This window comes from Pelmatolapia mariae, linkage group LG16_19, assembly GCF_036321145.2.
Source record: "Pelmatolapia mariae isolate MD_Pm_ZW linkage group LG16_19, Pm_UMD_F_2, whole genome shotgun sequence".
Lineage (NCBI taxonomy): Eukaryota > Metazoa > Chordata > Actinopteri > Cichliformes > Cichlidae > Pelmatolapia > Pelmatolapia mariae.
This window is the reverse complement of record NC_086241.1, coordinates 43350171-43365068: the sequence shown is the minus strand read 5'-3', so window position 1 is coordinate 43365068 and position 14898 is coordinate 43350171. Positions and strand designations below refer to the sequence as shown.

At 39.9% G+C, this 14898-nt stretch overlaps 1 protein-coding gene across 1 annotated transcript in view; it reads right to left on the bottom strand.

Annotated features, from left to right (window-relative positions):
- Positions 1-1461: 1461 nt before the first annotated feature.
- The window catches only part of sgpp1b (sphingosine-1-phosphate phosphatase 1b), a 28464-nt gene continuing 15027 nt past the window's right edge, over positions 1462-14898 (bottom strand). Inside the window, exon 3 of the mRNA XM_063498870.1 lies at positions 1462-6598. Coding sequence (XP_063354940.1) covers positions 6047-6598 — 552 coding nt within the window. The 3' untranslated portion in view covers positions 1462-6046. The remainder of the gene's footprint in view (positions 6599-14898) is intronic.

The following is a 14898-nucleotide window of genomic DNA, read 5'->3' as shown; positions in this document are numbered from 1 at the left end:
GAGCAAAGGTTAACTACAGTTTGAAGTGTGTGAAGTTTCTGTTGCTTTAGCCCAGACTGACACACTCATCTTTCCCAGTAAAACACCCACAAGGCTTCAGCCGCAGTCTTGAGTGCTGTCACGTTCTAAAGCAAAGGAAAAAAAGAAGTAAGAGAAAGTCTTTCATGTTCAGGCCAGTAGCTGGAGTTTCTCTTCCCTTCCTCAGCTGCGCAGCTTTGGCAGAACAAAGTGGAAAGTTGGTCCTCCTGTGACACATCACAGCTCTGCAGCAGGAGAAACAAACACAGGAGAGACTGCGTCATCAAAAAAAAAAAAAAAACCCCAAACAGTCAAGTTCTTATGCAAATAGTCACCTGTTCACATGTGGACTGAATTTGACCCATTTCAGGATTACTGTCCTCACCAGCACAGGTTTTGCTTCATGAGACTTCCTGACTAAAGCCGCTGCAGTTTGGTGACAGATGAATCCGAGGTCTGTTAGTTTTTCCATCATGCCTCAAAGGAAAGCTGGGCTGACATTCACACATGCACACACACACATACACACAAATCATTTATCCATGATAAAACAAAAAAACACTGCAAGTTTGGGATGGCTGTATCCAAAGCATGAGAGAGCTGACATCACACAGAACAGTTTAGGTGGACCTGGATGAAGTTATTTGTTGAAAATTTCTTTGAACACCTTTTAAAAGCGGGCAGCTCAGTGGCACCATAGTTCGCACTGCTGCCTCACAGCAAGAAGGCTTTGAGGTCAAATCCACCATCTGGCCGGGGGACTGTCCGCGTGGGTTCACTCTGGCTTCCTCCCACAGACGTCCAGCAGCTGAAGGTGGCCTGGCAGAGCATTTGGTGATGTTCATGGATTCTAGACGTCAGGCAGTCACCGAGTGCAAAAGGATTCATCCAAGTATCAAAAACATTTGTTACGTTTCAAATTATGTTAGTTTTCCCAATTAGTTTTGATCCTCTGACTATTATAAAATATCTGTAGTTGAATGTAAAATGTTGTAATTCAAAAAGTTTGTAAAACCCCTCAAATTAAAGTTCCAAGTGTGCACTTGACTCACATCTTATTTGATTTAAAATCCACAGTGGTGGTGCACAGAGGCAAAACTACAAACACATATATTTTTGTAAATCTTACACAAAGTGTGTTTAATATACTACATTATGTTCATCCTTAGAGGAAGATTTAACCAGATTAAAGAAGCAAGAGTTTTCAAGGTCTCCCATGGCTGTGGGTGCACCAGTGAAAATAATGACCTACAGAATAATTAGTAACATTTTTTTTACAGTGAGAAAGATTCAGTAAGAACAAACTTTCAAATGGTTTTACATTCATGTCCAAAACTCCACACGCACACTGACGTTTTCTCACCGGCATTTTGCTCCTTTCATTCTGCAGTCTGTCACTGCAGGGAATAACTGAGGACAAGCAGGCACATATTTGATTCTCTCATTTATTATTCTCAGTTATTTCACACAGACAGAAATAAGCCACATTTTCAATCACAGATGAAAACCAACAACAAAGCCCTGCAGAAACATGAAGAAAATACTGTGAAAGTGAGCGAGACTTCACAAATAAAGAAGGAATCATGAAGGGTTTGATTACAAACTGAAACTCTGACAAGAGTTCACCTCGTCTCTCTACTCTCTGACTGTGATATGGAATGAAAGCCGCAAATTATCAGGGAGAAAAAGGCAAATTCATTTCTGCAAAGCAAACTCAATCAAACATGTAGACTTAAAGACAAAGACTTGCGAATTTTCCTCAAGACAGCAACTAAAAAGCAAAAGTAGGGGCAATATTAAAAACTGTTCTTGTTTTTTTATAAACAGGAAACTTCTCATCATCCCATATTTATATACATCTACAAAGTGCAAGAGGCAACATGACGGCACAGAGCTGAGGACAGAGGAAGGCACTGACGTGTAGGGCAGTTTAGCTACACAGTTTAAATACTGCATATTTGGTCAAGAAAGACGTTTTTTCCTCTGAGATCCAGTATTTAAAAAAGAAAGAAAGAAATCAAATCTCCATCTTGTGAGTTGACAAAGCAGAGCTGGCTGCTCTAAACCAATCATTGAACAGATTAAGGAAAAACAGTTTTAAATATTGTATTGCAAGAACTAAAGTTATCATAATAATAAATTAGGATCAATTTGACAAGCTTATTGTGTTATTACAGTATATAGACTTTGGTGACTCTGTCCATCCATCTCCTAATGACATTACAAATAATAAAGAAATTCTGTAATTCAGCCATATCATACCACAGAAAATAACACAGACTATATATTTTTGACAGATCAATTTAGGATTTCAAAAATATATTAATGTACCGAAATAATATCAACAAAAGATCATGATCACAACAAAGCAAAATCACGATAAAGATTATATAAAAAACAAAGCCAAACAAAACTATATGATGCATTTTAAAGATGCTGTACCAAATATACATCTTTAAGTTTATAATTAGGCTCGTCAAACATCACGAGGCCAGCCCTGCTTTGACTCCACAAAAAAGAACATCCACAGGTGGAAACCAGTCTCCAAACACAAACACAGGAACATATCACAGCGAGACGTGTCAGGGAGTTCAGCTTCATCTCCTTTATCGATGTGCAGGGGAAATGTCCTTAAATATCACAGATGACAAATGTTGCCTTGCAGTTTGAGCTTCTGTCCGTCACTCACACAAACTCAGCTCAGCCACAGGATTAACACAAACTGGGTTATGTCACTGAAACAGAAATAAACTTCTCTTTTCTGTGGAACAGAGACAAAACCGCATGCCCAAACACACGCACAAAAACGTCAAGAAATATACAAACGCTCCGACAAACAAACATTTTTGTGCACGAGGCAAGGCCACAGGAAGTGAAACGAGCCAGGCGGCTGACAAATGCAGAGGGTAAGCTGGTCCGTTTGGCTTTGATGAGTCGGTTAATTAGAGGCAAATCTGCAGCTGGATCAAGTTAAAATACTAAACTATATGTGAACATCCTAAAGAATTAAACAAATGCAATCAGCAGTGAAGTATGAGGAGCTCTCATCACATCATTGGATTATCATTTCAGACAGAAGTAGTCGACTACAGAAAAACAATAAAATCTAATTCCTCAAACATACCACAGAAAATTGTAGTATCCAGGGACAGTTAAGGTCACTTATGAAGGGAAGACTCCAGATGTTTGCTGGTTCAAGCTGCTATACTGGAAAATGTCTCTGCTACTGCACAGATGTCTGTAAATGACTGAATCTTACTTGCATTAGCTAACAGGTGCTAATGTAAGTAAAGCATCTATTCATTATAACGGTCACTAGTCATAGTGTTTGCCAACCAACTGCAAGACGACAAATCAAAGGGAACTACTGATCGGACTGCATTGAGGACCAGCTCCACCTTCATTATTTTTACCTGGCTCGGAGGGGGAACAGTGCATTCTGGGAACAGTGCATTTATTTTAGCAGAGTACCGTACACAAAAATAACATAAATAAATCAGCTTGGCAAAAAAAAGAAGAAGAAAGAAATTAAGACTAAAGAAATGTTTGTCAATGGCAGCATCCTGCTGGGAGAAAAACTTTTTTTAAATGTGCCTTTAAGCAAGGCACACACAGCTTAGAAACAGGAAGCAGGCATCTGGGCTCCTGGCCTCGGTCCTTATACTCAGGTTCAGGTTAGAGTGGTCGAAGGAAGCTTTGTTAATCAACTAATTAACCAATTAATCACTAGTTGTGGTGTGGAGGAGACAAAGTTCGGGTAAGAGTCCGAGTGGAAGCTTCTTTTTTTTATTGCAAATGTTACTATAAAAGAGAGAGACCTGTGCTTTTTAACAAGTTTAACATCACCAGAGTGTTACGATGATAGATTCTGCTCTAACATCTTATCAAGCTAAATTTGAATCAAATAGTTCTTTCACAATGGAAATAGGAAAAAAACAAAACGCAGCAAAACCTCAAAAATCCTTTTGGGGAGACAATAACGTGACGGATGGAAGTGATAACCTGATGGTAAACAGCTGATAGCAAACATGTATGCACAGTATTACAGAATCAGTAATACTGTACTTTGCATCTTCTTCTCCATGTTATACAACACCTCTGCTTCTTTTTAGCGTCTCAGTGCAAAAGTTGACATGTTTTGGTTACTGTCACATGTGTAGCTGTTCCGTCATGTTATCACCTCCCCAGAAGCATATCTTTTGTGATTTGTGTGATTTTCTTTGTTTACTTCCATTGCATATTGTTCAACTTCTGTTGTGTTTTGTGTGCTATCTGGATTGTTTTTCTATTTGCTGGGGTTTCCTTATGTTGCAGTGCATTTGACTTCTCAGGGCAACCATGTGTTTGATTACTTTTGTCAAAGGCACTTAAAAAGTTCACGTTCACGCCGCTTTTCTGGAGCAATTTTGTATTCAAAATTTGAAGACAAAATTTTCCTACATTTATAGAATCAAGTATCAAATTCATGCATGATAAAACAGTGAATAATGTTGCACTTGTAGTCGAATACTTTCTAATATTTTTAGAATGCGCCTGTTGTGCACAAAAAAGTTGTCGATGGAGTTTCAATTTTAGAAACATGAGAAAACTTTCATTCTGTCTTCCCTCTGGACGGTTTATCTCCACCACCTTCTCCCACCTGACATCAGCAAAAGACCCTCAGCTAAGAACAGGAAGTGGATGTGAGCCGACATCTCTAATAGGAAGCAAGTTTACAGTGTTTAAAAATAAAAATTAAAAAAACAGGCTGAGCTGAGTGCACAGACTCCAGTCATTCTTAGAGAACAAAATAAAACCATTAAAACCCTTTCTGTACATTTCCCAAACAAAGCGATGCATTCTCCTTTCCTTTTGCATCGTACAGTATGTGCCTGGTATTTCTTTTTTCTCCCATCGGGTTGCAGGAATAGCAGTCAAACTCAGAACTCAAATAGTGGGGAAAGCCCTTTAAGAAAACACAATCTAACCTCCTGAAAAAACAATGTGGCTGAATTCTCAGACATCAGAGACGTAACAACAAATCAAAAATTTTAATCAAACTGGTTTCCTCTCCGCAGGCAGGGGGTTCAGAGGTTAAAGACTAATTGTTCCTCCGATCCAGTACAGGAACACAAGAATCATAAAATGAAAGGTCTCTTATTGCTTTAAGAATTGAGAAAAAGGAGAGTATAATCAAACAGAAACATTAAGAGGCTACTAGACAAAGAACCACACAAAGTTTCAACAGTGACACTGAACTCAAACTACAACATTCTTTAAACTAGTTAAACTAAGCACTTAATTTACAACCCAAACTCATTCTGCCATTGATCCATCTGGACATCCGACTAAAAGAAGGCTTTCTATTTTTTTTTTTTTTTTATTTATTTATTTATTCATCACGTGCCTGGATATCTTTGGCTTTCAGACTGTTAGTGAGACTTACTACGTCTTTTTATTTTCAACATTTTCTGTCAGGCGTTTGAAGATTTATCATTCACTTGAGTTGTTGGAATAATTTAAGTTTTCCTAAAAAAAATACTTCTATGGTTCTTTGCCTGAGCTCTTAATAATAACATCAGTCATAACAATGCAAACACTAATGCACATCATCTATTAGTGGTCATGACCTGCATTTTTAGTCTTCTAGAGGCCACTGTTGAAATGCTTTTTTGAATTTGAGGAGTGACTTTCCAGCTCTGAGAGTGTCAAAGCATCATCTGACTGGATTTTACTCTTAAATAAATCTAAAGAACAAAGAGATATCGCTAGTGAACTGATAACAGTCTAAGCCCATTTTAGCAGATTTTCCATTGCTCAGGATTCACCCGTCTTTAAATGTAACCTGAGACAACAAAAACAAAAAATCTGATAAAAACTCTGCATCCAGATCAGCAATTAGGCTTTAATGTACCTTCATCAGTCCCAAACCCAGCAACCTCCAGCTAGGGATTAGGCTGTGGATGAAAACAAGCAGCAAAACTGATCTGATGACAGCATTTAGGTTTTTACTTCACTTTGACTGGCCACACACTCAAGTAACATCCAATCAGGAGAGCTGCATGTAGCTGAAGAGCAGCGGGACCAGGAAGATCACGTTGAAGCCCACTGTCCCGTAGACGATGTAGCGGTAAGGCAGCTCCACCTCCATGTGCTGTCGGGCCTTCCTCAGGTCATCAGTGGGCACTCTACACGCTCTGCACACCAGTGGGATGGTGATGGCCTTCATCAGCGCCCGCGTGGCCAACAGCACCAGCACTCCCACAACGAGCCGCAGCATTACAACAGCCACCAGGCTGGGGCTAAGTGCAGGCATGCTGAGGGGAAGCTGGTCTGGTGTAAAGTCGGGCATCAGACCCAGGCAGTAGTTGACATGGGAAGCCAAGGCAATGCCGGCACCAGTGCCCAGGATCTGAGCGGTGTCACCGCGAGAGGTGCTCCAGGTGTCCAGGGTGAAGGAGAAGAGGCCCAGGCCCAGGTGGAGGGAGATGATGATGATTGGAGCGTAGCGGCAGGTCAAATTGAAGCCATCGATCAGGTCCAGTATCGGCAGGAAGAAGCACAGGATGAGGATGCTGTACAGAAACCCAGCGATGACGTCCTGAAGGAAATACAAAGACAGAAACTGTAAACAAAACAGCACAGCTGAGACTGTCATTGACATGTGTTTCACATGTGTGCAGATGAAAGCAACTATGTTGTGAATTTGGACTGAAACAAAGTGTGTGATGTCAGAGGGTGGAGAAGTCAGGAAGGGGCCTGAACAGAGGTTCAAGTGTCTGATCTTTGTTTTTGTCTGAGATCAGATGCAATCCAGGAAAACAACAACACAGCTGTGTCTACTTTCATCCTGTAAATATCAACCATGTTCTAGTTTCCTTCTTGGTAGGTTCTTCTTCAACAAACACCTAGGAGAATACAAGCTCAATTCCAATAAAGTTGGGACAGAAATTATAGAAATGTTTTCTCTCAGCCAAAGTTCATTCAAAATGGACTGAGGAAAAGTGGAAAACTGGTCTGTAGTCGATGACAAAAGAAGAGAAAGCCCATGTGCTTTGTTATTAGCGCTCAGTTCCAAAGCCTTCTCTGATTGTATGGGCCTGTTCAGCGAACCAGTGTGACCTGACTGCAAAACAAATTTCCCTCTTGGCTAGAAAACATGATTTATACTGATCATGCATTCTGTGAATAAATGCTGAAACAACACAAGCAGCAGATTAAAATTTTAAACCTGCACAAGCTGATTCAGCAGCAAAATCCCTTTACCAGATAAGGAGTGCTATTATTAGGATATTTATTGGAGCATTTCCTTCAGATGGGAACAGGAAGTGGATCAGCATTGACACGAAACAGGAAAACGGGAAGATCTACATGCTGACGAACTCTGGACTCAAACACAAAGGTCACAGCTGTTTATTTACTGATCTCTGGAGTAAACTGACAGTTGGCTTCTTGCCTCCTCTAAACCTTTCAAATCTCTGACTTCACCCCAGCTCCTGCTCAACGTCTCCAAGCTGTTTCTGAAATAAGTGACTCCTTGTATCTGGATGGCATTCTGTGATCAGTCTACTACCAATCTAAGAATCCTTACTACCTGACATGGTTCCCACATCACACTGACAGAATCAAAACCCTGACTGACTTGACAGACATTCATCTGTAACACTGTACCCATATTAAATTAATTCACAATTAAACCTTATTTCTAGATAACGTGCTGTTCCACCAACAAACTTTCCAAAAATGACATGAAATACAAATTTTACCTAAGCCGAATCTGTTCCCACGCCTCTGAGACACTGAAGCCTTATTCTTGCATGTTCTTATGTCTCTCTTTTGTTGCTTTTCTAACATGTATCTGGCTGTGTGTGTATGCTGATATAATGCTCAGTGTTAGCACCTGTTTGAATGTTGGGGAGGAAAAGTAACATTTCCTGAAGCACCACAGGGCAGACGGCAACTTAAGCAGCTCTTCAAGTTGAATGATGGCCTGTGTGTGTGGCTACACTTTGGTTATGGGTTGGGGGAAAAACAACATTTGTAATTTTCTGTGCATTTTCTGGAGTTGATTTTGATGCACTAAACTAGAACTGATAATATGCAACAGTAAAACGACATTTTTTGGGGTTGTCCGAGATTAATTATATAACCGATGTGGAAGGATCGAGGTGCAATCTTTGAACGTGGTTTTAAATGGTGATCCTGCATTACATAGTAGGAGAGGTCTTTCGATCAGAGCCTGATCACAGTTGGCGTTCGTAGGGAAAAAAATTAAGCAAAGGCTTGCGTGCGATGAATGGAATTCCGACAAAGACAAAAAACGTGGTTACACTGTGGCAGCAGAAGCCTCTTTTGTTTGATTCATCCTCCAGCTGCTATGGGTGTAGCAAAAAAGAAGGGTGTAGCAAAAGAAGCAACGGTAGAGGAACTAAAGCTTATGTTTCAGTACACGTTATCATCCTGCAGGATGCATATGGCAAACTTGACACAGTACCCAAGTTTATTCAATTATGCACAATTATGGCATGTAATGAATAATCCTAATCAGGTCACACTGGTTTGCAGAGTGTATATTGAGCACTGCCATCAGTGGTACTTATTTTTCTCCTTTATTGTATGTTTTACATTAGCATACTGTGGCTTACACGTTTGCTATCATTATGCTATTCACGAGGTCTACTAGTAATCACAGCACTAGTAATCTTAAACATTACAAGAATGAAAAATGGGAATCCCTCAAGTCCATTTCTGCTGACAGGCTCAGATTTCCTGGCCATTTACGCACATGCCTACAGCGAAGAGACTCCGTTGGGTACGTTGCTATAATGTGAGTGCACACACTGTAAATTAACACTTTATCATTCCTCATCTTGCTAAGCTGGGTGTGTACACTATTTACTTTTGTGATTAGTGTCTGCTTTCCCTGGAAGGAGAAATCAATGATAGCCACTGTAACTTTACACCAGTTTCCATCCACCAGCCAGACACTGGAACATTGCAGCCGTCTCTGGCAGGGTCAGCCCACTCGAATGGCCGCACTGGAAGGAAACTGAGGTCCTGTTAGAGTTTAAGTATCTATTTGGCTGCTTAAGTACATGTTGTGGTACGTGTAAGCTCTGAGCTAACAGTCAGTTAGTAGCCCGTGCTGAGCCACGAGCGCCAGAGCCGCAGAGCTGGCGTCAGATGTGTTGTAGCTCAGCAACAACTTGTGTCCCAGCAGTTCCACTTTTGGCAGATGGTTCACTATAAGGACACATTTCCCTGTGTGACCATATCAAAATGAGTCAACAGTGAGATAACCAAATTACCTCTGAGAAGATAACTGGTGCCAGTGCCATCCCGTATCAGCCTTCTCTCTTAATAGCACACACAGTGAGAGGCTGGAAGCTTTCAGCCATCTGTAATTTTCTCCTCCACTGACACCAATGTGCTGCCTGAACTAAAATTGTCCAAAAAGAGGGTGTGCCCTTAATGAACAACACACTGCATGTCATTCAGTAGATGCCTTAATCTTTACAACAAAATAAAAGAGCAATAAATAGTCAGAATGGGTGGCCTAAATGTTGAAAGAACCATTAAGAACTCTCTCTGTAAAACACAACCACATGTGCCTACTGCCTGTTCACTAAATTACTGCAAATGATGTACAAGTTCAATTCACGCATCAGTAACAAGTACATGATGAAAATTAACAGCTGCAGCATTATTTCTTAATCAGTGCAACTAAAGAGAATTCCCAATAGTACGCATTACTTTCTTGTTTCATTATTAGGCTTTAAAAAATATCACAAAGTTAGTCACTGACATTGTGATTTTCTTTTTGGAATTTTAAAATACTCAATGCCGGTTTAGCTACACGTCTTTGCTCTCTCTCTGCCCACTTTCCTGTCCATCTTCACTGCATCTGTCCACTAAAGGCAAAAATAATAATAATTAAATTGTGAGAGAAGACACAGGGGAGCAGCTGGAGGGAAATAACAGGATGTGGGCACATACACAGTTGATCGGTATGTTTCTAAATTTACTAAAAATAAAGTTAGTGGAGTTACATCAGACTACTGGGCATACTAACATGTTAAAAGCCTCAAAATCCTATAAATAATGTGATTTGTAAGATAGCAGTAGTATAATAGTAAACAAATTGTTGCATTTAAATATCAAAACATTACAGGGAACTAGAAATGGCATACAGTTCTCATGAACTAGTAAACAGTTTGCAGAACACACCATGATTATCAGGGGCAAAACAGCTTTTTGTCTGCAAGCTCTTCCTGTACAACAAAGGAGGGGGGAAGCAGTTTCATTGGGCGTGATGATTTCCAGATCTCTTTAAGTGCCCTGCAGGCCTGGCACAGCAGACCGATAATAGCTCACCAAGTATTCAAGCTCCAGTCCCTGATTCCCAACAGTGATGTGGAGCCTTCAGCCGTCGGGCTAAGTCACAAGGAGGAAATGAGCTCTGTGCCTGTGCACCAGCAGCTCGAGCCTTCTCAAGAAGGTTCACGTCTTTTCTCTTGACCTGAATGTTGTGTTTCTGAGGTCACTGTTTTTCAGGCGAGTCACACCTTAAAGTTCACACCCATTTTTTCCCCGTAATCCAATCAAATCTGAATAGACAGACATGACGCACACGTGTTCAGAGTCACACCAGTTTTCAATTTTCAAGGGTATCTGTACCACTGAGAAGAAACCAACTTAGAAACATGTAGAAAGATGCTCTTCAGAATTTTATAAGCTGGCTAAATGAGACTGTCTCTACAGCTAAACAAGAGCTTATTAAATAACTCCTAATTTACTAAAATAGAGGGGCTTATACTGTAGCACAAGTGACGCCATGTCATAAATGTTTCTTGTTTATATTCCTCAAAGCATTATGGTTGTTAATTGCTCAAATAAAGACAAATCATGTTCTTACATACAGACCAAAACTAAATTTTTTATTGAATATATTTTTATTGAAGGCTAAAAGAGTCTTAAAGAATCTTTGTTATCATGGAATAAAAAGAAAACCAAATAAAAAGACTGAAAAAAAAATACTGGTATCATATTTGTCCAATTCTTGTTTTCAAACAACAGTATAAGGCTTGAAATTCAAAACTGGTTCAACCCTATGTAATAAAACCTCCTGTGCAAAATGATGTCACCTCTAAGCTGAATGGTTTTTGAGCTCTAGGACTTTGGTGTGATAATCAAGGGATTTTTTTTTTTAACTGTGACAAAATCACTACACACACAAGTTAAACATAAATATGGCCAAGTCAAACATTATCACTGACTCAGAGAGAAAGTTACAAGTGACAGGGTCTTTATGTGTTCTCTCAGGCCGTGCACAGCCTGCTGCGCTCTCATATGCTGAACGGAGCAGAAGGAGAGAGATCTGCGAGTGGAGTGGGACAGGCAGTGCTGTCCATAAATATTTCAGGAGGCAATTCTTAGAAAAATCAAATTAAATCACAAAATGTGGTGGTCTGCATGCTGGAAATGAGGTGAACTGAAGCGTAATAATCCATAAGGATGTGGTATATTTTTCCATATTAAAATAAGAATACCCAAACCCCCAAAACTTCAAATCAATACAACAAAAGCATGACCTACTGAGCAATCAAATATTCTTACTTTTCAACTTCTCAAAATCTGAAATCCATACCCAAACATGCAAAAGTCCTGTTGATATTAAAAAAAAAAATCAATGTGACTACTACACCACATATGGCTTTATTTCAAGCTTTGTGTGAAATGGTGAAAAGCATGTGCACACCTTTCACAGATTATATGATAATGTCATTATAAGTTGCACTGGCTGACCTGGCTAAATGTCACACAGTACAAGTATGACATAGTTCAACTGAGGAGTTAAAATACAGATGGTGTGTCTTTATGATGTCATGGACCGCTGTACAAAGACATGGTTTCTTAAGGCTTTCTTAAGGGGGAATTGGTTATTTTAAGGGACAATTAAGATCTTATAGATAAACTGACATCATTGCTTAAAGTCAACCCAGGCCTGGTGTGTACTGCAACAGTTGCTATGGTTACAGACTTTTTTTTTTTTAACATATCCATGGTGAGACAGTGAGGAGAGCCAGCAGGAGTTTCTGGCTTGCTCACAAATACTTCTTAATCAAGAACAGTAAGCGGTCACGCTGCAAGAACGATGAGGACTTTAATATGAGAGACAGACAAATACATGCCATTTACAGTATTTCACATAGTTTTCATACAAAACAATGTTAAAGCATCAAGGCCCGAGCATCTGACTGCATAATTAGTGAATGTGCCACAGCTTGTGCTGATCAGCCCTCCCTAAAGTACACTGTGCCACCTCTTTTGCTGCAGCTGAGCAAAATCCACACCCCACTAACCCAGCATTTACTGTTATTACTTGCTGATAAGCTGACTGAGTCTTATTGATCTCACAAGCAAAAAATATATTACTGTTTAAAGGTGCACTTTAATGTGAAGGAGTCTAGCTTTAATTTATGAGCTATTTTTACCCATTTATTCTTAATATAGGGTCACTGGTCATTTATTTATGTAGGCAAAATGACAAATTTGTCTCACAGGGCTACATTGTACGGTTATACTGAGAGAAATTTAGTACGTGCATATCAATGTAATACAGGAAAACAGCAGATTCTTTTGCTTTGGAAATCACAAAAACTCCTCTGTTTAACAGTTTCATGTGATTCTTTTGAGAACTCATTAAGTAATGTGGGACCCATGAGGGAGTGTTTTTCCTTGTCTTTATTTAAATGAATGCTCACTATTTTGACAAATCACGTATAAACGTTGAATCAGTCCTGGATGTTTTTCTTTAAATTAATTTTTTTTTTAATGACAGCCTTTTTCTTGAAAAACTGTAATAAGCTCCTTCTTGGGGCATAACTGCTGCTCCTCAAGCAGCTGTGATTTTGAAGGCTGATTGTTGTCACTCTGCTTAAATGTCAGGATCAATCATCTCAGCACGCTCATTTCGACTGAACTGTAATCTGACTGACTGCTAAATTAATCATCTTAACCACCTTTCTAGGTCAGCTCTTGTCTATTTGTGGAAAAAACTGGACCTTTTTGTTTGACATGCAGCAGAGATATGAAACCATGTGAGCAGGCAGATGTGCATGTGGTTTCTGAGGTGCAGGTTTTCACAGTGATACCACCTGTTGGCACCCACAGAAAGCTCTTAAAGGTCTCTGATGTGGAATTACTTTCTGAGTTTGTTTGGGAAGATGGTCAGCGTGCTGTAATGTCTGCTGGTCTCACACCACCATCCATCACTGACACAGTCATGACCACGGAGAATGTTCCCTCTGCAACAGACAGCCCAACCCCACAAGTGCACCAACACTGACGCCGTTTACCAGTGAGATTTACCCCCGTACAGGCTACCAGACATCTGACCAAAACATCTGTGGTGACTCTTGAGGATTTTTTCACCACAGAAGTATTGATGTGTTTCTTAAAAATAAATCCATGAAAACATCTGGCATTCAAGCCGAGTCTGACTTCTTAAGCCAGGGTTCATGATTATCTAATATATATGTATGAACTGCAAAAGGAACTTGATTCAGACTGACTCATGGATTGAATTCTATACCAGTCAGCACATACTGCTGGAGCTACAAGTAAGTATCTCCAGCTGGTTGATTTCATTTTCCCCCCATCTCTTGCAACCTATAGGACTTTGAGAAATCTTCTAATGCTGTAGGGAACCTGAGGTATACACACCTCTGTGGTGATAGATTTGTTATGACTGTACTCTGTTAACGTGAGAGCAGATAAAAGAAGCAGGGGCAAGTTTTTGCAGGCACAAACATCAAGTGTTGGACTACTAATTCTCGCTGATGGTATATACAGGCCTAAGCATGCTCATGACAGAATCACTGGTCCAGGTTAGCTGAAAGGCATGGTTAGTACAGGTAGGCTCTAAACCAGGGAGTGGGTAAGGGACCACATGAAAAACTGGGACTGTTGATAAGCTGAACTTAAATCTGCACAATATTAAGTTTGTCTGGTGTTGAACTTGGCTCCTTTGCCATCTTTGTTGCCTGACTCTTGACCTTTGAATCCATCTACTCCACCAGTTTGCTGATTCATGTGGCACCTTGACAGAATTGAGCAGACAGTTAGTCATGAGTGGGACTAACACTGTTGTCAAATTGTGTGCCAGTGCCAAGGAGCAGTAATAACAAACAGAAAATGAGAGAATGAGAAGTGAAATAATAACAGCAATGGCGACAACATCTACTGGCATGCATTTTTAATATTGCGGTGTGTTTCACTTCCTCACTGTACTTGGTTAGTTTGGAAGCAGTGTCAGACTGAAGATTCAACAGTGTAAGGAGTTGACAACTATGTCTGATATGAAACAACCATTACTGTTCATTTGATGACTTATTGTGAACATCACAGTTTGGTATATGTGAGGAGATGCACTTCCATAACTATGAACTCCACAAACAGCACAGAACTGCAGTGGTTCACCTACCTTCTTGTTGTTACCTTTAGCTGCCTTCTCAACATTTTAACACAGGAAAGCTACTGTTTGGACTAAAGTTCAGAATACACCTCCTGCTTAACATCAACAGCTCGAGAGGTTTCCTGTTCCTGAGCCTAGCTGTTAATCACAGTATAAAACAAAGACATTTTCAAGTTCCCATCCACTCAAAATCATGTTTCCATTATTGTTCCTTCTCTTGCAGTTGGACTGATGTATGTGCAGTGAGCCTGTTCTCCTCTTTTCTAAGCTCACCTTAGATCTGAGGTTGTTTGAGGAACAAAAAAGCAGGATTTTGAAATGTCACTAATCCATCCTCCAAGTGTGACATTTAAATATTTATTAGTCCCAAAAGTTTTAAAAAGAGAAAGAAAACAGCATACTTTTTTTGTTAAAGTGCACAGAGA